The sequence below is a fragment of the Panulirus ornatus genome, chromosome 40, assembly GCF_036320965.1.
Source record: "Panulirus ornatus isolate Po-2019 chromosome 40, ASM3632096v1, whole genome shotgun sequence".
Lineage (NCBI taxonomy): Eukaryota > Metazoa > Arthropoda > Malacostraca > Decapoda > Palinuridae > Panulirus > Panulirus ornatus.
Window position 1 is genome coordinate 15008748 of NC_092263.1, and position 25250 is coordinate 15033997.

The 25250-nt window shown below is 43.5% G+C and overlaps 1 protein-coding gene and 1 non-coding gene across 2 annotated transcripts; both read left to right on the top strand.

The window, feature by feature from the left end:
• Positions 1 to 11870: 11870 nt before the first annotated feature.
• Positions 11871 to 15563, top strand: RpL7A (ribosomal protein L7A). The gene is made up of 6 exons (XM_071685677.1): positions 11871 to 12015; positions 12928 to 13066; positions 13356 to 13505; positions 13878 to 14098; positions 14745 to 14867; positions 15364 to 15563. Exons 1-6 carry the CDS (start codon positions 12001 to 12003, stop codon positions 15541 to 15543), a joined length of 828 nt encoding a protein of 275 aa, XP_071541778.1. The 5' UTR covers positions 11871 to 12000; the 3' UTR covers positions 15544 to 15563.
• LOC139761608 (small nucleolar RNA SNORD36) lies at positions 14607 to 14678 on the top strand. Its single transcript, XR_011715556.1, has one exon. It is a non-coding gene; the product is annotated as a small nucleolar RNA SNORD36 (small nucleolar RNA).
• Positions 15564 to 25250: the final 9687 nt, after the last annotated feature.

Below are 25250 nucleotides of genomic sequence, written 5' to 3' on the forward strand. Positions count from 1 at the left end.
GAATGAGGGTAAATGTACCCGACGTCTCATACCATATCCTAACTCACACTGAGACAAGCATCAAGTTCTCCCTACCACTGGTGTCAAGGGACCCTCGACCCACTAGTTCTCCCTGACTCTCTCTGACTCTCCCTGACCGTCACTTGGACCTCATCCGTCAGGTGGGAGAGGTGGTGGGGAGGGTGTGGAGTGGGGGGCATAGGGGGGCAGGGGGACAGGCACACTAGATCATAAAAGTCTCATGAAACTCAAACAAGTTGATTAATATTCTCAAACTATTGTCCTCACCCCAACACTGGCTCCCTCCCACACCAGCACTGCGCCAACACAGCACCTCAGGATTCACCAACACAGGACCCCAGGATTCACCAACACAGGACCCCAGGATTCACCAACACAGGACTCCAGGATTCACCAACATGGAACCCCAGGATTCACCAACATGGAACCCCAGGATTCACCAACATGGAACCCCAGGATTCACCAACATGGAACCCCAGGATTCACCAACACAGGACTCCAGGATTCACCAACACAGGACTCCAGGATTCACCAACACAGGACCCCAGGATTCACCAACACAGGACTCCAGGATTCACCAACACAGCACCCCAGGATTCACCAACACAGCACCCCAGGATTCACCAACAGGGGACCCCAGGATTCACCAACACAGGACCCCAGGATTCACCAACACAGGACTCCAGGATTCACCAACACAGGACCCCAGGATTCACCAACACAGGACCCCAGGATTCACCAACACAGGACCCCAGGATTCACCAACAGGGGACCCCAGGATTCACCAACACAGGACTCCAGGATTCACCAACACAGGACCCCAGGATTCACCAACAGGGGACCCCAGGATTCACCAACACAGGACTCCAGGATTCACCAACACAGGACCCCAGGATTCACCAACACAGGACCCCAGGATTCACCAACACAGCACCCCAGGATTCACCAACACAGGACCCCAGGATTCACCAACAGGGGACCCCAGGATTCACCAACACAGGACTCCAGGATTCACCAACACAGGACCCCAGGATTCACCAACACAGGACCCCAGGATTCACCAACACAGGACCCCAGGATTCACCAACAGGGGACCCCAGGATTCACCAACACAGCACCCCAGGATTCACCAACACAGCACCCCAGGATTCACCAACATTGAACCCAGGATTCACCAACACAGGACTCCAGGATTCACCAACACAGGACCCCAGGATTCACCAACACAGCACCCCAGGATTCACCAACACAGCACCCCAGGATTCACCAACACAGGACCCCAGGATTCAACAACACAGGACTCCAGGATTCACCAACACAGGACTCCAGGATTCACCAACACAGGACTCCAGGATTCACCAACACAGGACCCCAGGATTCACCAACACAGGACCCCAGGATTCACCAACACAGGACCCCAGGATTCACCAACACAGGACCCCAGGATTCACCAACACAGGACTCCAGGATTCACCAACACAGCACCCCAGGATTCACCAACACAGGACCCCAGGATTCACCAACACAGGACTCCAGGATTCACCAACACAGGACTCCAGGATTCACCAACACAGGACCCCAGGATTCACCAACACAGGACTCCAGGATTCACCAACACAGCACCCCAGGATTCACCAACACAGCACCCCAGGATTCACCAACATTGAACCCAGGATTCACCAACACAGGACTCCAGGATTCACCAACACAGGACTCCAGGATTCACCAACACAGGACCCCAGGATTCACCAACACAGGACTCCAGGATTCACCAACACAGCACCCCAGGATTCACCAACACAGCACCCCAGGATTCACCAACATTGAACCCAGGATTCACCAACACAGGACTCCAGGATTCACCAACACAGGACCCCAGGATTCACCAACACAGCACCCCAGGATTCACCAACACAGCACCCCAGGATTCACCAACACAGGACCCCAGGATTCAACAACACAGGACTCCAGGATTCACCAACACAGGACTCCAGGATTCACCAACACAGGACCCCAGGATTCACCAACACAGGACTCCAGGATTCACCAACACAGGACTCCAGGATTCACCAACACAGGACTCCAGGATTCACCAACACAGGACTCCAGGATTCACCAACACAGGACTCCAGGATTCACCAACACAGCTTCAGCTTCTCAGCTGCTCGTAGGTCCGGGATTCTTGACAGCGTCCTTATCACCTGGGCTCCGTCTCCCGAAGGATCCAGGACACGCTGGAACAGCCAAGATACGCTGGAACCGTCGCCAGGAGGATCCAGGACCCGCTGGAACCGCCGCCTGGAGGATCCAGGACTCGCTGGAACCGCCGCCAGGAGGATCCAGGACTCGCTGGAAGTGCCGGCTGGAGGATCCAGGACGCGCTGGAAGCGCCAGCTGGAGGATCCAGGTCTCGCTGGAACCGCCGCCTGGAGGATCCAGGTCTCGCTGGAAGCGCCGCCTGGAGGATCCAGGACTCGCTGGAAGCGCCGGCTGGAGGATCCAGGACGCGCTGGAAGCGCCGGCTGGAGGATCCAGGACGCGCTGGAAGCGCCGGCTGGAGGATCCAGAACACGCTGGAAGCGCCGGCTGGAGGATCCAGGACTCGCTGGAACCTATGGCTGGAGGATCCAGGTCTCGCTGGAAGCGCCGTCTGGAGGATCCAGGTCTCGCTGGAAGCGCCGGCTGGAGGATCCAGGACTCGCTGGAAGCGCCGGCTGGAGGATCCAGGACTCGCTGGAAGCGCCGGCCGGAGGATCCAGGTCTCGCTGTTACTGTCGTCTGGAGGATCCAGGACTCGCTGGATGCGCCGGCTGGAGGATCCAGGACTCGCTGGAAGCGCCGGCTGGAGGATCCAGGACTCGCTGGAAGCGCCAGCTGGAGGATCCAGTGGTCGGTCGGCTTCCTCCAGCAGGAACTGGAAATTGAATCGACAGAGATCTTGGCGCGATTTTCCAGAGTGTCTGAACTTGGCGACCGCGGCTCAGTTCTCCATATTGGACGTGAGAAACGACAACATGGTCGTCCTTGTACTGGACGTGAGGAACGACAACACGGTCGTCCTTGTACTGGACGTGAGAAACGACAACACGGTCGTCCTTGTACTGGACGTGAGGAACGACAACACGGTCGTCCTTGTACTGGACGTGAGGAACGACAACATGGTCGTCCTTGTACTGGACGTGAGGAACGACAACATGGTCGTCCTTGTACTGGACGTGAGGAACGACAACACGGTCGTCCTTGTACTGGACGTGAGAAACGACAACACGGTCGTCCTTGTACTGGACGTGAGGAACGACAACACGGTCGTCCTTGTACTGGACGTGAGGAACGACAACACGGTCGTCCTTGTACTGGACGTGAGGAACGACAACACGGTCGTCCTTGTACTGGACGTGAGGAACGACAACACGGTCGTCCTTGTACTGGACGTGAGGAACGACAACACAGTCTCTCTCTCTCTCTCTCTCTCTCTCTCTCTCTCTCTCTCTCTCTCTCTCTCTCTCTCTCTCTCTCTCTCTCTCTCTCTCCCCAGCAGCAGGCAGCCCAGCTCACGTAATCTGGCGAGTCCCGGGGTTTCTCTCCGGTGCAAATGAGCTTCCTTATCTCCCCCGGTGAATGGTGAAGGCATAAACACCCCCTCTCCCCCCTCCCCCTTCCCCTCTCCCCCCTCCCCGGGAGGGCAGGACCTCGAGGGGTTTCAGTGGAAGCCTCGCCGGAAGCGCCAAGTAAATGGCTTCCTTATCGCCACTACAAGAGGAGAGGGCCATTTGAACTGCTGTGGACCTCTTTATGCTGCGAGTTAAATGGCTTCCCTACCGCTGTTCTGCAAGACGAAAGCCATTTAAACCACTGTGGGGCTATCATATATTTCTCTCTCTCTCTCTCTCTCTCTCTCTCTCTCTCTCTCTCTCTCTCTCTCTCTCTCTCTCTCTCTCTCTCTCTCTCTCTCTCTCTCTCTTTCTCGTTTCCTTCGTCCACTCCACATGTAGAGCCGATATATTCACCGATTCACTCGACTGTCTTAGACGCGCATGTCGACCAGTACCTCATGATTGGTCTAATAAGCCAATACCTCAGGTTTATCAGCCTGGCCAAACACCTACTGGGAGATGCATCAGTTCCCCCACTACTCCAGCCTTCCTCACTGAGGTAGAAGACGCGATAAGAAGCCTGGAGGAGGAGGAGGAGGGGCTGAGGGCGTCCATGACCAACTACTTGAAGAGGAGGTAAATCCTCGTCTGGCTGAAGCGGCCACACCAATTACTCAAAGGATTTATTATGGTGGAAGCATTTTGAGAGCTGGAACTGAGCCAGTGTTGCCTTGTGTGTGTTGTCCAGCTGCTGCTGCTGTTCTGCGTGTGTGTGTGTGTGTGTGTGTGTGTGTGTGTGTGCAACTCCTCCACGCTGGCAATGTGTTCAGACCAGGAGAGAAACCTCTCCCCGAGATGGTTATGAGATGAAATGTGTGAGTTAGATCCGAGTTGAATGAGGAGAGAAAGTGTGAGGCTCAGGACTTAACACCAGATTTCGTTAACAGTAAAACTTGTAGACGGTCTCGTGCGAGGAGCAAATCCTCTCCCATCTGAAGTATTCTGGCCTGGGCTGGCATGGCACAGGGATGCGCCCTGCCTCTTATCTCGAACCCTGGCACATGGTTGCTGGGAACGACCTCTGCCACACATTCCCACCCAAGAGACGAAGTGGCCCGAAATGTTCATCATGCAAACACATCCCTCAAGGACCCTCCACCGAACAGATGAGGTTTCCAGTCACGAAGCAGGATAACGGAGTGAGTGCGTTGCCCCCACGTGAGGGAGTAGAGTGCGTTGCGTTTCTCTAACGTGAGAGATAAGAGAGTGAGTGCGTTACTCTCTCGAGAGGGATAACAGAGTGAGTGTGTTGCTGCTTCTGTAGCAATCATCGAGTGAGAGCGTTTCCCCTTTGTTAGGGTAACAGGGTGCGTGCGTGTCCCCTTCGTGGGGCATGACAGAGTCATGCCATTGTTCCCTCTATGGTGAGTGTATTGGCCCTTCGTGTGGCACCATCGGAGGGCCTCGGTCTGCTGGACGATGGTAGACTGAAGGAAGGTCATCAACCTGACCTCCACAGATAGACGTCCACTGCTGTTATGATACCACTTCGTATCCAAGACGAGAACTTCCCCTGAGACGAAGGACTTTTCCACTGGATAACTAGATGTCTGGAGGAGGCACCTTCCCTCCACCTAAGATCTACAACCCTTCCTCTACAAATCTAGACATACTACAAGCAAGCAACAAATTCCTCCAGCCTCCTACTGCCCACAACCCAGTCTTATCTCCCTATCTTTTTCCTCATCCAGCCCCACCAACCCCCAGCTCCTAGCCCCACCACTCCCAGCTCTTAGCCCCACCACTCCCAGCTCCTAGCCCCAACACCCCCAGCTCCTAGCCCCAACACCCCCAGCACTAGCGCCACCTTTCCCCGCTGCTTCTCACTATCAACTCTCACTCATCTTCTTTCCTCTCACAACGACTATCGGTCCAGACGTGAGTAATGACGCGTCAGTGTCTATATCACTGGCAACAGATTAATATTCTCCCCAGCTTCCTCCTCACCCACACCCTCCCCTCCCCACACATCATATTCACCCCAACAAGGCTTGTTGGAACGACGCGTTGTCTATCGTCCGTCCCCCTCTAGTCTCCCCACACATCATAATTTTCTCTCCCCTGTTTTGTCTCTGAGCGACTTGTCGTTTGCCTTATATAATCAGCCATGGCACTAATCAAGGCCGTGTCGTCGACCAATCAGCTGAAGTGTTCTCGGCTCAGTGGGTTTTCATTCGACCGAAGAATTGGTCGATAGGGTCGATATGATTTACTCCAGACGAAGGCTATATGTGGGCGATGAACGTCATGTAGGAATGTTCTTGTATGAGTAAGTCCGGAGGTATATGTATGTATGTATATGATAGGTATGTATATATATTGTTGGTACTTATGTGTATATGTACATGCGTGTGTATGTATGTATGTATGATATCCATCCCTAACTCGTTCCTCTCATCTTTCCCCAGAGAACTGGTGTACTTCTTTCCCTTCACCCCAGGTTATAGGGCAGTCTCAACCCCAGAAAATGGCTCTTGTCCTACCACTCTTGCCCACAGAAAAGTCCTTCCCCCAGGACCCAGCCAGGTCAGACCTCTCCCTCCACCCTCGTCCTCCAGATCCCAGCCGGAGAAGACCTTCTCCTCCAACCTCGTCCACCAGGACCCAGCCAGGCCAGACCTCCCCCTCCACCCTCGTCCTCCAGGACCCAGCCAGGTTAGACCTCTCCCTCCACCCTTGTCCTCCAGGACCCAGCCGGGCCAGACCTCCTCCTTCCATCCTCCGTCAGCGACTCCGTCAGCAGGATTGTGTGTGGGTCTTCAGCCGGGCAGCTGGCGTGAAACCGTCCTGGAGGGCAGGTTGTGGAGCCGTGTGTGTGGCCGTGAAACCTTCTTTACCGCAAGACTGACTTCCCCAGTCCCATGTGAAGCCGCCCCACGTTTTGACCGCAAGATTGACTTGCATGTGAAACTTGACGTTTTTATCTGTTGTGTGTGAAACTTGACATTTTATCCATTATATGTGAAACTTGGCGTCTTTATCTGTTCTATGTGAAACTTGACGTTTTATCATTATACGTGAAACTTGACGTTTTTATCCGGTACATGTGAAACTTGACGTTTTTAGCCGGTACATGTGAAACTTGACGTTTTTATCTGTTGCATGTGAAACTTGACGTTTTATCATTATACGTGAAACTTGACGTTTTTATCCGGTACATGTGAAACTTGACATTTTTATCCGGTACATGTGAAACTTGACGTTTTTAGCCGGTACATGTGAAACTTGACGTTTTTATCCGTTATATGTGAAACTTGACGTTTGTATCTGTTGTGTGAAACTTGACGATTCTTCTTATCTTATCCACAATGCCAACAACCCACATTATTGGCGACGCATTTGCCACAAGACGAAGCCATCGCCTGGGAGGCGACCAGCGAAAGAGAAGCTCAGATAACGAAGCGGTTTTCCAATTCCGACGGACCAGTTCTTGTGGAGGATTAGCGACTGGCTGGGAGAGAGAGAGGGAGGGAGGTGTGGGGTGAGGAGGCATGGGGCGGGGGGAGATAAACCACTCCCCAAGCTTCATCCACACTGGGTCAGGTCGGCCTTCAAGCTTCCCAGCTTAACCCAAGCTTCATATTAACGATCAAAGAAAGAGGAAGTGTCCGTCCGTTCCTTTCTGAAAGCTTTCACAAACTGTAAGCCAAATGATTATGGAGGTACACAGACGTGTGTGTGTGTGTATATACCCTGGTAAACAATCTTTTACTACCACAAGTTTATTTTCCTGTGTAGAGACTCCAGTCTGGATCCAGGTGAAATCTGGAATGTAAATATCTTAAGAGAATGTCTCAAACTACTTACCATGCTTGGCAATAGCCGTCTGGCCCAGAACGAAGACAAATTAAAAACGAAAATCATAATAAAGAAAACGTGTACACCTCTCGGAGGCTGATGTGAAAATAGATGAACGTAACGAATAGAAGATAAATGAAAACAGGAAAGATTACCTGAAGGAAGAGATGATCAAAAGATAACGGAATAAAGTGGACATAGCCTAGCCCAGCGGATTGTAAGAAGGACCAAATGACCTCCCAACCAGACCTGACCCAATGGTGCTGACGAAGTGGACAATAATGGGTTCTGGGCGCTGCCAGAAATGTCAGTCAAGCTTGACAGTTGAGGCACTCCGTCAACATATATATATATATACATATATATATATATATATATATATATATATATATATATATATATATATATATATATATATATATATATATATATATATATATATATATGAGGTGAGGTGCCAGAGGATTGGCGGAATGCGTGCATAGTGCCATTGTACAAAGGCAAAGGGGATAAGAGTGAGTGCTCAAATTACAGAGGTATAAGTTTGTTGAGTATTCCTGGTAAATTATATGGGAGGGTATTGATTGAGAGGGTGAAGGCATGTACAGAGCATCAGATTGGGGAAGAGCAGTGTGGTTTCAGAAGTGGTAGAGGATGTGTGGATCAGGTGTTTGCTTTGAAGAATGTATGTGAGAAATACTTAGAAAAGCAAATGGATTTGTATGTAGCATTTATGGATCTGGAGAAGGCATATCATAGAGTTGATAGAGATGCTCTGTGGAAGGTATTAAGAATATATGGTGTGGGAGGCAAGTTGTTAGAAGCAGTGAAAAGTTTTTTTTATCGAGGATGTAAGGCATGTGTACGTGTAGGAAGAGAGGAAAGTGATTGGTTCTCAGTGAATGTAGGTTTGCGGCAGGGGTGTGTGATGTCTCCATGGTTGTTTAATTTGTTTATGGATGGGGTTGTTAGGGAGGTGAATGCAAGAGTTTTGGAAAGAGGGGCAAGTATGAAGTCTGTTGGGGATGAGAGAGCTTGGGAAGTGAGTCAGTTGTTGTTCGCTGATGATACAGCGCTGGTGGCTGATTCATGTGAGAAACTGCAGAAACTGGTGACTGAGTTTGGTAAAGTGTGTGAAAGAAGAAAGTTAAGAGTAAATGTGAATAAGAGCAAGGTTATCAGGTACAGTAGGGTTGAGGGTCAAGTCAATTGGGAGGTAAGTTTGAATGGAGAAAAACTGGTGGAAGTAAAGTGTTTTAGATATCTGGGAGTGGATCTGGCAGCGGATGGAACCATGGAAGCGGAAGTGGATCATAGGGTGGGGGAGGGGGCGAAAATTCTGGGAGCCTTGAAGAATGTGTGGAAGTCGAGAACATTATCTCGGAAAGCAAAAATGGGTATGTTTGAAGGAATAGTGGTTCCAACAATGTTGTATGGTTGCGAGGCGTGGACTATGGATAGAGCTGTGCGCAGGAGGATGGATGTGCTGGAAATGAGATGTTTGAGGACAATGTGTGGTGTGAGGTGGTTTGATCGAGTAAGTAACGTAAGGGTAAGAGAGATGTGTGGAAATAAAAAGAGCGTGGTTGAGAGAGCAGAGGAGGGTGTTTTAAAATGGTTTGGGCACATGGAGAGAATGAGTGAGGAAAGATTGACCAAGAGGATATATGTGTCGGAGGTGGAGGGAACGAGGAGAAGTGGGAGACCAAATTGGAGGTGGAAAGATGGAGTGAAAAAGATTTTGTGTGATCGGGGCCTGAACATGCAGGAGGGTGAAAGGAGGGCAAGGAATAGAGTGAATTAGATCGATGTGGTATACCGGGGTTGACGTGCTGTCAGTGGATTGAATCAGGGCATGTGAAGCGTCTGGGGTAAACCATGGAAAGCTGTGTAGGTAAGTATATTTGCGTGTGTGGACGTATGTATATACATGTGTATGGGGGTGGTTTGGGCCATTTCTTTCGTCTGTTTCCTTGCGCTACCTCGCAAACGCGGGAGACAGCGACAAAGCAAAAAAAAAAAAGTATATATATATACACATATATATATATATATATATATATATATATATATATATATATATATATATATATATATATATATATATATATATATATATATATGTATATGTCTGTGTGTGTATATATATGTGTACATTGAGATGTATAGGTATGTATATTTGCGCTACCCCGCACACATGAGGGGGGAGGGGGATGGTATTTCATGTGTGGCGAGGTGGCGGTGGGAATGAATAAAGGCAGACAGTGTGAATTGTGTGCATGGGTATATATGTATGTGTCTGTGTGTGTAATATATATGTGTACATTAAAATGTATAGGCATGTATATTTGCGTGTGTGGACCTGTGTGTATATACATGTGTATGGGGGTGGGTTGGGCCATTTCTTTTGTCTGTTTCCTTGCGCTACCTCGCAAACGCGGGAGACAGCGACAAAGCAAAAAAAAAAAAAAAAAATATAGATATAGATATGCACAATTTCAGGCCTGAAAAATTACCAAGCCTCTGTAGGCAAGTTGGCCTGCCGGTGGGCTATTAATCTTTTAGGCCAAAAAAAGACGTGAAAGAATAATATGCAGTCTCAAGATACCCTAGTGTCTCTCTCTCTCTCTCTCTCTCTCTCTCTCTCTCTCTCTCTCTCTCTCTCTCTCTCTCTCTCTCTCTCGTCCCTAACCTTTTATCAGAAAAGAAGACAGAATGTTGGAGTGAAGAAAGTGGTGATAGTAAGTGAGCTTGGAAAGGAGACTTGAGTGTGAGGAAGTACCAGGAGAGATAAACAAAGTGTCTTCTGTCAAGTATCAGAACAACTCACAAGTATAAGGATAAGAAAATATTTAGCGATCTGTTCATATCCAGCTTGAGGCCAGAGCTAGACTATGCTTTATCAAGTTTGGTCACCACACCCAAAGCAGCATAAAGCTTATAGAGAAGGTCCAAAGGAAGGAAACAGAGATGGTACTAGAATTTAAAGGGATAGTTACAGAGAAAGGCTTTAGATTTGCCCACCTTGAAATAAGGAAAAGTGAGTGGTGATTTGATCACAACCTCTTGATTTTTCAAAACGATATCGATTATGTATTTACCCAAAGATGAAACCATGCGTGAGAGAGTGGAAATGATTTTGGAATGCGGTGAAGGTATTGTGAGGCAGACAGCTGTAAACTTACTTGAACAAATCCTTTTGATGAAGCTTTACCTCCCAGTTGTGTAGTGAAGTCTGGTCCTATATCATGATGGATATCTTGCACACAGTTCGCCGTACCTGGAAAACCAAGTTATAGGAAAATGAATAGTAATGATGGAGAACCAAAATGATAAAGAAAACTACCAATACACTTATTTTTTTCAGACTTTGTTGTCCCTGAGGTACCATTTCAATAGAGCGTCCTGTATAATGTTATTGAATATGGATGAATGATATATAAATGCCTGCATTACATCATGTCTTTTTCTCTCTCATCCTGGGCACAAGATGGAAGATTATCAGAACAATTATGATCAAAGATGAATTCTTTCATATATTCGACATTCGAGGCATAATGAACCCATTGTTTTGATGATCAGTTTTATGACTGATGATAAATCGAGAATCTTTGAAATTCTAAAATAGTTAGATGGTCTGTTACATGAGAAGAAATTACATTATCTACATTTTACAGTTGTTAGCCTATACGATGGCTCGTTTTCTTTCACTTGTTGGTATGGCTTTCTTGTTATTGGGGTAACCTCTGCAAACCTTCTAGGCTTCTCTTCATGAAGAATAGATAGTAATATCTTGATATACACAATTGAAATGAAACATTTGTAGTTTTTATGCTGACGTATTTATATAGCCAGCTTTGTGAAGGCTGACTGACGGAAACTATTTAACTAACAAGGGCACATTATACCCTTTCCCAATATGATATCCATAACAGAATACAGTCACCAAGTTGATTTTGCAAAACTTGAGGCCTTTAAGATAATAAGAAATAGTGAGAATTTGAGAAATCTGTACATGGACAAGACATGTACATAGACTGTCCACAAGTTTGACTATGTTCAGAACGGCTGAATGATAGCATTTTACTGCATACAGTGAAGCTTAGGCAATGCTTATCATTTGAAATAGCTTTCATGATGAAGATGTACATTTAAAACGATATAACAATTGAGGATTGTTGGTAAATTCTATGATTATCACCAACTACACATACATCTTTGATGGGAACTTACAAGAATATTTGAATATGAAAATATTGTGTCTGCTACAAGATATTAGTTTTATTAATTAATACTTATTTCACTATTTTTTCAAGCACTTTTCCACAAAACAGTTGATGATTTTTAGCGAGAAATAATACCTCATAAATTATGTTAGTGTGGATCTCCTCGTGGCGTCCCAATACCGGCTGGTAGGAGGCCTTCATCGACCTTTCTCGTGCTGGCCTCCAACGTAGTAACACACGTCGTCCATTCGTGTGAAGCATTTGGTCTCCTAAACTGTTGATAGAGAGTTAAACTCTTCACCATGGTGCAGAAGAAGGTAAGCCAGTTGTTGTCGTTAGCTAGGTTGAAGTGATTGTAGGTATTTATTGGAGATTTCACTGGTTTTTGATGACAATGATCGAACGGTGTACCATGTGGGGCAGAATCGAGGCGTTGCCAGTCATCACTGGTAAAGTGTATTTATCTTTTACTATTTAATAAGTATAGCTCCACATTCTTTTTCACGTTCCTATGTCATCGATTCATGCCAGTGAATCTTGATATTACTGCCAGTAAAGGGTTTGGTTCATCATAACGAAACATCGTACGGCCGGCAGCGCCATGCTCCTCGGTCTAGCACCAGGGATTTTCTCTAGTGTTTATTAGTAGTGTTTATTAGCGGCCTGCATTACTAAGCACATATTCAGATGAAAGAAAGTTATTATATGGAAATTTTTTTACATATTTTCCCAATGTATCGACACGAGGGTCAGATGTAGTGAACACTTAACATTTACGTTTAATTTGGAAAAGAAAATGATTTGCTAGTAATAAGATTTGGCTAATGATTTCTCACGCTCTCTTGGGTATCTGGTAGTTAATGGATAGCAGAATAGTTTTGGAAGTTGATTAGATAAATGTAGTAAGTTTAAGGTGGTTTGGGGGGGGGGGTAAGATGGAATATTTATTTTACTAAAAGTTTGTGAAACATCGAGTAATCAGAGCACAAGTTAATCTGGACTTTAGTAGATTACCTTTTTTTTTTTATTTCTCGTATTCCTGGCAATTGCTGAAAGATGACAACTGGAACAGTATTTGTATCCATATGATACACCATATTTTTGATACTCCAGCACTCTTTTATAAAAGTTTTGTTCCTTATGAGGTAATGATTGGTCTTTTTGCCACGTGTTTATATACCATTTTGATATAGATTTTTGCCTTTATGTGATTACTTTTTTCTTTACAGTTGAAAGGAAAAGGGAAAGGAAAAGGGAAGCTGAAGGGGAAGAAAATAGCAGCAGCTCCCCTGGTTACCGAAAAGGTTGAGGTGCCAAAGAAGGTTGTCAATCCTCTCTTTGAGAAGAGACCTAGGAACTATGGCATAGGCAAGTCTCTCCATATTTGTTCTTAGTTTGTTGAATATTCATGTGGATGTAAATGATTTCCGTGGTTTTGATGATTTTATTTTCTTACTCGTTCATTAAATATTCATATGGATGTTAATTTCCGTTTTGAGGCCATTATTCAAGGTAAGATGCACAGTTATTTGCGTATTCTTAGACTGAAATTTCTTCCGTATTTTGGATGTTAGAACAGTTGATTACTGCTTGTTTGCATTAGGAATATAGGGCACTTTGATTGGCCATTGCATATCATATGTGTTGTTTTCCACAGGATGTGACATTCAGCCTAAACGTGATCTGAGTCGTTTCATGAGATGGCCCAAGTACATACGTCTTCAGCGTCAAAAGGTAGTTCTTACGCAGCGTTTGAAGGTTCCTCCTCCCATTCACCAGTTCAAGCAAACCCTTGATCGCCAGAAAGGTATCCAGTGGAATTGAATGTTGTTCGTTCAATGATGCGAAATTGGAGGAACCCATATGTATAGTAAGTCGCTCATAGACCTCCAGGCAAGTGGAGGTGGTGCTGAGCGCACATACCCAAGCCTGTAGTTCTCTGTTAGAGATGATGCTGGGTATTTTGGAGGTACACACTTTTATTTTCAGTGAAGTAATGCCAAAGCTCTTAACCTAATGCAGCTGAGAGTAAACTATTTTGCAAATTTGATGACGTTATTTGCTACCTTAAGCTAATGCCGAAAAATCTTACCACAAAATCAACTGACATAAGATGTTTTATATGTAATGCTTGATACAAAGTGGCAGTATTGACATACTTTAAATTTTACTCCATTAGCAACAGAACTGTTTCGTTTGATGGACAAATACCGTCCAGAGAGCAAGGCCGCTAGGAAGCAAAGGCTGCGTTCACGTGCCGCTGCTAGAGCTGCTGGCAAACCAGATGTTCCAACAAAACGCAAGAATGTTGTGCGTCATGGTGCTAGCACTGTGACAGCACTTGTGGAACAGAAGAAGGCACGCCTTGTTTGTATTGCCAGTGATGTTGAACCAATTGAGGTATGTTAATTCAGTATCTGTAATATCTGATATGATTTTTTTTTAAGTGAAGGTGGAGGATTTGGGAGAAATGAAGAACATGAAAGATTTGGGTTTGGCAGAACTTTTTTTGAAAAGTTATAGTAGCAGGTGTGTAATGAATTTAGGTATAATGGTACTCTGTTGTACATTTTCTGTTGGTGAATAATTAGGAATAATCTTAATCAAAACATGGAGTTTATAAAGATTAACCATTGACTGTAAAGTATATTTGGCCAGGTAGAACATGCGAGTTGAGGGGTAGGTGATGCATTGAGAAGGGCGAGGGAATGTAATTGACAGATTAAATAACATTAGAGTACGGCAAGTTGTATGGTTGAAAGGATTTAGGGTGGAGGTAGTGGGCATATCGTGAGGCTTTGCTTCGTTGGCCTTTGCATTGTTGTACAAGTATGGTTCTGTTATGACTGATGGAGCATATGTTGGTGAAATTATATTAATGGGTTGAGGCTTAATGGGAGTTTGTTATTGAAAATGATGATAACTTTATTTTACCTGAAAAGGTGAAGGTTTAAAGCGAGCTTTTTAACACTGAAGTTTCTTTGGAAAGAGATCTTATAACGAAGAATTGACGATATTAAAGCAACTTTTTTTTTTTTTTCCTTAGATTATTTTGTTCCTGCCTTCCCTGTGCCGTAAGATGGGAGTACCTTACTGCATTGTGAAGAACAAGTCGAGGATGGGTGTGGTTGTGAGAAGGAAAAAGACTTCTTGCATTGCCATCACAGATGTAAGCATTTCGGTTGTACTTTAGAGAAACCCAGTCGGGGAATAAAACGAGTAGAGCATACTATTCGAATATGAATATATATATATATAGAGTACCAGTAAGTGTGGTCTCAGTAGTAGTTTGCTATTGTATTTTCTGTTCATATTTCATCTTGTAGATTCAAGGCAACGTGTTTCTTGAAGCATCCTTTTAGTTTTCTTTAAAGGAAGGTAATATATTTTGGAACTTGTTTAAATTTAGCTTCGTGTTATTTATTACACGAAATGTATTGGCACGAAAGTTTTTGAACTTTGTGATGTATAAATGACATTTTCCTATAAGGGTAAAATGGTCATCTGATTTATATTAATTTTTGCCTTGTATGACATCAGATGGAGCCCAATAGTCTGTTGCAGCTTTACTTCGCCAATAGAATTTTTTTATTTTTGGTTTATACAATATCAGAATGACTGTTGATGTAGAAGATTGCATACTTTAACCATTCTTTCATTTTCAGGTGGATTCAAATGACCGCACCAATCTTAACAAACTTGTCGAGTCTGTGAAGACGAACTACAATGATCGGTTTGATGAAATTCGCAAGAACTGGGGTGGTGGATTGCTTGGTGCAAAGTCTGCATCAAGGATTGCCAAGCTGGAACGTGCTAAGGCTCGAGAAATGGGTCAGAAACGTTAGAATAAAATGGTCAAGTTGAATATTGAATTATCTTTCCTTTGATTCCTTAATTTTGCATGTATTTCCAGAAAATTAAGGCAGTGTAATATTGAAGATAGATGTTATTGTCTAGCAAATATGCTTGCCATTCCTGCCTTAGCGAGGTATTAAGATACTTTAGACTTAAGGAAAATCCTGATTTTGTTCATTTTAATGTGTTTAAAGTATTTTTTAGGGGAGGAAATCCTGTTCGTTGCATCTCGTTAAATTTCCCAATGTGGGTAGGAGTCTTCCTGTATCGATGAAGGCAATGGTTTTGTTAAATGTATAGACGGCAAGAAGGAAAATTAAACTTAGGCACTTTACTGCTACATGTGCTGCTGTGCTTAGGCGAGCAATTAAAAATATAAGTGTTTAGTGAAATGACACTGAGTTTATAGGAATTTTGAACAATGAATCTTATGGTGTATTTATTTTGGGTTCTAATTTACAACTGAATGGTCTAGTTGCTGCGTGTATAGTGTGAATTGATGCACACAAGGAAGGTGTGAAAAGTGATTAAAATGTTTTTCAAAAAGCCTGTGCACACAGGAGGAAGGTACTGAAAATGAATTCATAGTTTTGAAAGCTGGCTTTATGTATTTAAAGTACTCAAGGGCTGTGAAAGCCATTGTCGGCGGCGCAGGTAGGGATGAATCCCCACCCTACGAAAAAAAAACTTGCTCCATCACAATTCCCCCCCAAAATTTTAGCTGCCGCAGACCTTGAACTCTTGTATGGGGGGTAAGGTGAATAATTGTAATAGTTTGTAATGTTCATAGTTAACAAAAGACATGGTTACTGATAATGCAACAGGGGTTCGGAGGGATCCATGCCTATGCAAGTATCGAAGTGAAAGGTTATCCCAAAATTGTTTAGATACACATACGGTGGTTATGAGCTGATCTGCAGAGAGGTTTGTTAATCCTTAAGTATATGTATAGAAATAGCACATCTGGTGTAACGTTTTGATGAAATATGTAGGTTGTTTCATGTATAATGCAAAGTAAATCTTTGTCCCTCGGCCTCTTAGATTGATTGCGGCTACAGCATTTTGATATCTAGGTAGATGGAAGTTGTAGCTATTAATAGTCCGGTCAGTGGTGACGGAACATTCAAGTTAAGGACTGAAAGCTTATTTAATTTCTACCTTCATGCACAGTTGTTGAATGAATACGAGAGGGTCAAAGACAACCACGTGTTGAATTAAGAAAAAATTCAGTATGAGACCAAATGTTATATCTATCCAGGTGTCATATTATTTGTAGGCAAATCTGAGTTCTTTCAGCGATTGCCACAGCATCACAGGCATACGTGCCAGACTTGAGTATGGTCTAGTTTAAAGTATTTGACGGTGATCCTTTTGCTTGATAACCTACTGACAAAAGCAATAAGGCCCTTTGTGATCACAAACATGGATATAGGTAAAAGGCTTCGATCTTGATTAGCTCTACGTTTTTTAAGCGTAGGTGGTTAACCTTATACGAGCCCCAAAAGAAAAAATCGCAAAGGCATAGTGTTATCGTTTTCATGTAGACTAATCACCTACACAAAAAAAAAAAGTTATAGGGAAGAAGAAACGGACTGTTGGGAGCTTGGTGTGTGTAGCTAATTAGGAGACAACGTCTTTCACTACAATTTCAACACGAGTGTGCACTGCTTGCTTGCTTGCAGACCACGTAGCTTCGAACTGGTGCTAAAGCGTATTAGGAACGCAAAGATTTTTTTTAATTTGATGTAGGTTACTTTTAGGACGAGAGACCTGTTAACATATTAACTCGCACAAGGTTGTGAACCCGCGCAAACGAAAGGGAATAGTGATGAAAAAAGTGGCAAAGATTATTCATTTACGTTTCATTTGGTGTATCCGTGAAAGCTTTATAGTATGGTTGGGATAGATTTGTTTGATAAGAATTCTGCTCCAAGAAACAAGCCTTCACTGCTTTGATGAATCATAAATGGCGTCTTACAAGAACTTGCCTATTTTTTTTTTTGCATGTAGTTTTGAGTCATTTTCCGAAGCTAACTTTTTTTTTGTATTTTATTTTTAACCTCTATATACTCAATGCCTTTTGCGACTTTTTTTACGTTTATATCTGAAGTCAACTTTACTGGTAAATCGCTCCCCGTACATTAACACACTGGTTGCTGTAGATTTGTCATAGTTTGATAAGTGGTGGTGATTATAGAGTCAAGATTATCATTAGATTTGTGGAAGTCTATTTTCAAGTGTTAACCCAACTCTTAGGATGGAAATTTTTGGATAGGTAGCATTTCGTATTTTATTTTTCAAGTTAGAAGTTAACACCTCCAAGGGGTACCTAAGTCAAACGTGTTCTTGCATTTTATAAATACTCAATGATGCTTTAGTCGTTGCGTGAAGACAAGTAAGTGATCCATTCTGGGAGCTGGCTATCACTGACTTCCTCTCACACTGATGGTCAGGCACGAGCTTCTCCCGCGTTCATGGATGACAAACTCCTTTCTCGAGACGGCTTATAGTCATGCTTCACCCCCCTCGCTCCTCCTTGCTCTAAATACAAGCAATAGCGGTTCAAATGGAAAACATATTGCCACATAACCATGAGTATAGGCATCGTGAAACTTGTAAGAGTCAAGAGTCAAGTAAGACCTTAGGGTAAAGAGGCAAACAATCCTTAAACTAAAATGCTTTTACTTTCGTAAACTGCGCTACTGTAAACAGACATTTGTTGGCGGAGTCGTAAGAACCTGTGGTGTGGTTAGGTACAAGAAATCCCTTAATTTTCCTCAGGCCCTTGGGGGGTGCGGCGGTCTATCGAGTCCCCTAAGGGCTCTTCTGAGTAATATCCGTTATTTAAGTCTTGCGTTTTCCCAGCAGCCTAGCACAGACCGGTCGTCCAGCGCCCTCTGACGATGAGTTTAAAGCTGGGGCATCTTTCTTTGACGACACGCTCAAGTGAAAGTGAGGTTGCTGGCTGACCTGTGCGTTAAGATGACCCGTAGTGACCTGGTGATTGCCTTTTTACTCTCGCCTTGTTCGAACACCCTGAAGATGTTCAGCTCGGTTGGATATTCCATGAACAAGCTTTCCTCAGAAGCGACGATGCAATACACGCCATACGCAGACTGAAGAGTATGATACGGTCAGGAGTGCATGGGTTCTTTGATGTCAATTGTGTATTTGTAGTGTTGTTGGATACGTCTGGCAATTACAGTTCTTTCTCATGAGCTCTTGTACTTTTAGTTATGTTAATACTAGCCCGAAGGTGTGTTATATAAGGGTGATGAACGTTACAGCCATTAAAGTTAGGGTGGAAATGCTACAGCTTCTGAAGTTAGGGTAAAAATGTTATAACTTTGCCATAGTTAGGGCGAAAGTGTTATCAGCAGTATACATGTGCTATTTTTCTTCATGACAATGACGTTGGAGTGGCCGTACCTACCTAGTGTCTGAGGGCTGCTTGGTGAAGACTGGTGACGTGAGAGGCGGCCAGACCAATATTACACGAGTGATTATCGTCTCTAACACGTACGAGTAAGTCATCCAGAGACTGTCTCGCAATGTTTTTGCCGCCAGTGAAAACTGTCACAGAAAATGCAGTGTGGGCTACTCAGCAGGATACTGTAAGGACTGGTTTATATATATATATATATATATATATATTCGAACACATGCTTTTACTTACACAACAAAGGTCAGTTGATTCTTCAGTGAATAACAGAAGGTAGACAAGATGTCACAAAATATTGCCACAAAATATTCTACCCACAGTGACCCAGAGTCTAGTCATTGAGTTGTTAACTGGGAACCAAGCACTTAGACTAGTGGGAGACCAGCCATAAACTCACAGGTGTTCCGTCCTTAAGAATACGTACTTGGGGAAGTTATGAGTTCCTGGATTCATATACAGATTCGTAATATACTTTTGCATTTGGAATGATGCTGTCGTTAAGCTTACAACACTATGTGATAAGCTTTGACGAAGCTTTTGGTAAGACAAGTAAATAGTTTTGGTCTATAATAACAGCCTCTATATCGCTATATTTTTGATGTTTTCTTCTTCATTATAGTTCACGTTTGGTGAAGTAAGAGCTGTTGTTACTGGTCTGTGACATAAGGTCCACTGGCCCGTGGCGTGTGAGGCCACCAGGTGTTACAGCAGTGTCATCGTTTCTGTGATGTCAGAGCTGAAGAGGCAGTCTGCTATATCAAAACACGTCCATCCATAAGACAAATTGTCTGAGAAATGTGAACCCATTCCTCTGGGATCATCACAATCACACATACATACCTTCACGACGTCAGTTTCCCCAGTTTCATCATGATGGTAGGACGTCACAGGACTTCATATCAGTGACATCAGAGCCCATCCTCCACCTCCTCCTCCTCCATCATGATGGGATATGGTATCCTAGTGACAGTGTGTGTGTTTTCTCTTCTCTGGGATGCGCCATTCCTACTTGATATACTTGTGAGACAGCAGTATCATTCGCTGCTTCTAGGAACGTGTTCTGAGATCGTGTACTTTCAGTGTTCTACTTTGCACACACACACACACACACACACTGGGTCTTCTCTTCGGGGAATTCGCCTTCGATATTCCACACTTTGATGGAGAAATGACCAACCTGTCGAGGAAAATAAAAAGAAGTCCCAACCACAGTGTTAGAAATTGCCTAGAAATAATCTCCAGTGTTGTACAAAAAGATAGAAATTTTCAAGGAATGTTCTCCACTGTTGTATTATCCATGTCAGTGCGCCAGTTTGAGGTACTCGCTATTCTCTTTTAATATACGTGTAATGCTAACACTGCAGTAAAGACCTGGAGGCTATAACCAATTTTGGTAAGACTACGAAAGTGTGAGAAGGGAATATAAAGTAGACGGTGAGATAGTAAAATTCTTACCTTCATAAAGACAAAAATGGCAACAAAAACAGATTGTTCCTTTATGAGATTATTACACGAAAGTGCACTTGGGAACTTTTCGTGTTTCATTTTCCCCGTGACCTCAAAGGAATATATAATATATATATATATATATATATATATATATATATATATATATATATATATATATATATATATATATCCATAGATCAACACTAGGGATATCCTACAAGGTAGAACGTAATTGCAATGATATTGAAGGTAATTACATAATCAGATCGAGCTGTCTGTGCTGAAACTAACCACCATGAAGGACTCTTGTTTCCAGTAACCTCTCATGGGGAAACCACAAACTGTCGATGGCTCACGAAATTCTCCTCGTGTGTCACACTGCGCAGTTGGGGAGGGAGGCGAGTGTGAAGAGAGGCAATTAGAAATTGCTGTATTGCTCCGTCGCTCTTAGTCATTATGGATCGGTAATCATAAGGACTCAATAAAGAAAAAATAAGATTGAGGAACATTGTTTCTTTAATGATTATGGTTGAGGTAGTCATTTTGTCGATAAGGAAATCTAGAAAAAGATATTTGAAATAAACTAGAAAAACTACCTGAAAATTGTGCTGTGTAAACACAATACGTTCCATATATATATATATATATATATATATATATATATATATATATATATATATATATATATATATATATATACATATATATATATATATATATATATATATATATATATATATATATATATACATATATAACTTACAGTTTAGAGAGGGACAGAGTGTGTTGAGCATGTATATTCTAGGGATGGTTTTCCTTTGGTTTCTATCCATACATTACTCTCTGTATTACTCTATACACACACTGTTCTCAACGCTGTTCTACCCATACTTTGTTCTCTGTGGCTCTTCCTCCATGTTCTGTTCTCTGTTCTCTTTCGTGGCGTGTAGTTTACACATGAACAATGTGGTTAACATTTCACCAAGTGTCTTTTTGACTTCCCAAATCACGTACAATAGTATATGTTTTGAAGATGGGCGAACCAGAGTCGATCCTCTGACGACACTGTCTCTATCTCATCACCCATGCAATCAGGTGCATCAAACATTCGGTTCGAACCCAGATGAAACGTTCGAGACATAAACTGATTCAATGGACTTCTCTTCAAAAAAGATTCGAAGCCTCTCTTACTTTAAGAATCCATACAGTTGTGATATATATATATATATATATATATATATATATATATATATATATATATATATATATATATATATATATATATGGAAGTAGTTTTGATTTCATTAGGCGTTTTGATTCGTTCTTCCACGTATCAATAACATGAGACACACCACACCCTCATAAAAGCGTTTCTAGGTCTGACGACCAATGACTGGGTCAAAACGCACTTAGCTGCTGAGTTCACGTTGGTATTTCTGAGATATAATCGACATTGGTGAGGTCATAGCTAGCGGAAATGAAAGACGTTGCAAAACAGAAGATATATATATATATATATATATATATATATATATATATATATATATATATATATATATATATATATATATATATATATATATAACAGTTAACGGTGGCATCTTCCTACTTACGTTAAGTAACTTTTTTACGGGTTTTAAGTTGCTTGAAATCCCTGGAGGCAGTTTAGGTTCAGTGATTGTTAAGGAACTGTTGCTTATGTATGTCTTAATGTTGGTCTCGTGATGTACAATAATCCAAATGAAGTGATTAATCTTCCTGTTTCTTATACACATGATTAATCTTGTCAAAGAATTTCTTTCTTCTTTTGCATTTCCCAGCGACGAATGCACGACTATCTCTTCCGGATGTGGCTCCTCAATGCACGGTGAACCTGGAGACGAATCATTTGTGCTTTCTATATCGAAAAGAAGTGAAAGTGGAGCCCCGACTGTGATTCAGGTCTGTTGCGTGAAAGCAAAGGGAGTAATGTGGCAGTGTACGTGATGTGAACTGCTGAATATGCCCACCACATTCATATTTTAGGTCACACACACACACACACACACGCACACACACGCGCGCGCGCACAGACACACATACACACACGAACACACACACACACACACACACACACACACACACATACACATACACACACGAACACACACACATACACACACACCGGTCAGGTCACACCCATACAGATCAGGTCACACAAACATAGGTCAGATCACACCCATACACATCAAGCCACATTTATGCAGGTCAAGTAAGACACACACACACACAGATGAGGTCATACCCATACAGGTCAGATCAAAACCACACAGGTCAGGTCACACACACACACACACACACACACACACACACACAAGGAAAGGTCATATACCAGTCCGTTGCCCCCCGAGGGCACGTTGTTGGCAGGAGGAAGTCAAGCACAATAAAGGAGCAGGAAACTGGGTAGTGACTCACACAAGAGGCGGGAAGGCAGATCGTCGGGTCGGGGGCACTTGGAGTCAGAAACCTGTTGGGAACAAGCTTGGGGAAAAGGGAGGTTGTGAGGTTAGGATCTGCTGCAGCAGGGGAGAAAACGCCCTCAGGGGGGCGGAAAACACAGGGGAGTACAGCAGACCCCAGGGAAGGGACGGAGGGAGGGAGGGAGGTCTGAGGGCTGGGGAGAGAGGGAGAGGGAGGCAGGGTAGGACTCAGGGAGAGGACTGGTAAGAGGTGCAATAAAATACTGCATGGAAAAGTGTGTCATGGAGGCTGGGGCTTGATGCATGGGGACACACACACACACACACACACACACACACACACACACACAGGTTCCAACAGTATTACCTTTACTTTCAAGTCTCATACTTCTCAAAATTACCTCCCCTTCACCAACATGAACACCCTCCCTACCACCATCACCACCAAAGCCTCGCCACCACTACCACCAAGTCCTGCTCCACCACCACCACCACAACTGGACATCCACCACCACAATGTAAACCTAAGCCTGGTGGTGACGTGAAACTAACAACATCTTCTAACACAACCACATTGTGGGGAACTGTCCCTCCTCTGCTGAATTATTGAAGGAAATGAGGAAGAAATTCTCAAGGAATACGCAAAAGTGAGATGCCTTTACCTATGACCGAGCGACCATATATATATATATATATATATATATATATATATATATATATATATATATATATATATATATATATATATGAAAGTTTTAATGATTTATTCGTGGTTTCATTACGTCAACAATTACAAAGTCTCTCATCCATGCTGAGTAATGCTGTGGGTTCGGTGTTGCTGAATGATGTCAGACATGAACACTGTGCTTCTGTTTCTCTCTTGGGCCCTCCTCTTCCTCCTCCTCCTCCTCTTCCTCCTCCTCCTCCTCCTCCTCCTCCTCCTCCTCACGCATCGACCGGCACTGATTCACGTCTTCCTGACGTCAACACGTCATTGCTTTACGTCGTCCTCAAGCTGCCACGTCATTATTTCAAGTCCTCCTCAGCTGCCACGTCATTATTTCAAGTCCTCCTCAGCTGCCACGTCCCTATTTCAAGTCCTCCTCAGCTGCCACGTCACTATTTCAAGTCTTCCTCCTCGCGTGACTTCGTCAGAGAGTCCGGTCGTCCTCCATTACCCAAAGTCATTGTTTCAAGTCCTCCTTATGATTATGATCCAGACTTAACAAGGCTCTTACTGGATCTTTGTCTTAGGGCGAATTATCTTGATGTGCGCAGCAGTGTTTAATGGCAAGAGATGTCAACATATTCCGATGCTGCGTAATGCAAGGAAAAAGGGTTTGTTGGTAATTGACTTGAGTCATTTGCTGGGTAGTTTACCTGATTACCAAAGAGGCGCTGTTGCTTCATTACACCTTAAGAACTGGCCATTATATTTCATGATTCACTTCACTGAGGCTCCTTAGGCAAAATTACACTACGTTGTTGGAATTTCCTATAGTCTATTTCTGTCATATATATATAAAAAAGTCATATGTCCTCCAGGCCCAGTATAGGAACGAGTCTTAACCCACCACCACCCCTTCCGTTTTTTTTTTTTTTTCGTCTCGTACCTTATTTTCGTCGGTTTTCTAGATCTTTTTTTTTCTTTTTTTTTTTTCTTACACGTCCTAAATTGCAGCCAGACGAAACCACTTGTGGTTAGCCCACGATAAGCACAAGGGAATGACTTTGGCTGTGGCTTATCATCACATTTCAGCTGATTTGAAACTCAGGTAAAGATAGTCTTTCACCCGTGTGAGGCCTTCAACGTAATTCTCTCAAAGCATAAATACGTTTTGGCAGCTTTTTTAGTGATATTTCACCCGTTACCTCTAAGTTATCTGACATACATAACTGCCTTGTAACCTTTGGCCAATTGGTCATTATCATTACGTTTCTTTATCTCTTCGTTCATTTTTTTTTTTTCAAAATGATCATTATTTTTTTCCCCATTTTCTCGCTCGTTGCTCCTCTGCAATTTAGTATAGGATCAGTTCATTTACGTCTTTTAAGATCAGTGTTCACAGAAACGCATTGTATTTTGCAGACCACATCCTCTATCATGTTACACCACTGTACTTTGTGGGGGAAAGGTGTTTTGATCAGCGGGGGTCTTACGTTTCCTGAGTTACATGTTTTCCTTGGTGATTCCCTGACTGCGGCTGTATGATACATCTCCGGCTTCATCGCCTCTATATAAACACAGCAGTTATGGCTCAGGAAGACAACGCCACGTTTTCTGTAACATTTGGATGACACAAGCCCTTTGCACTACCACACTCGCTCGTATCAGTGAACAGCTATA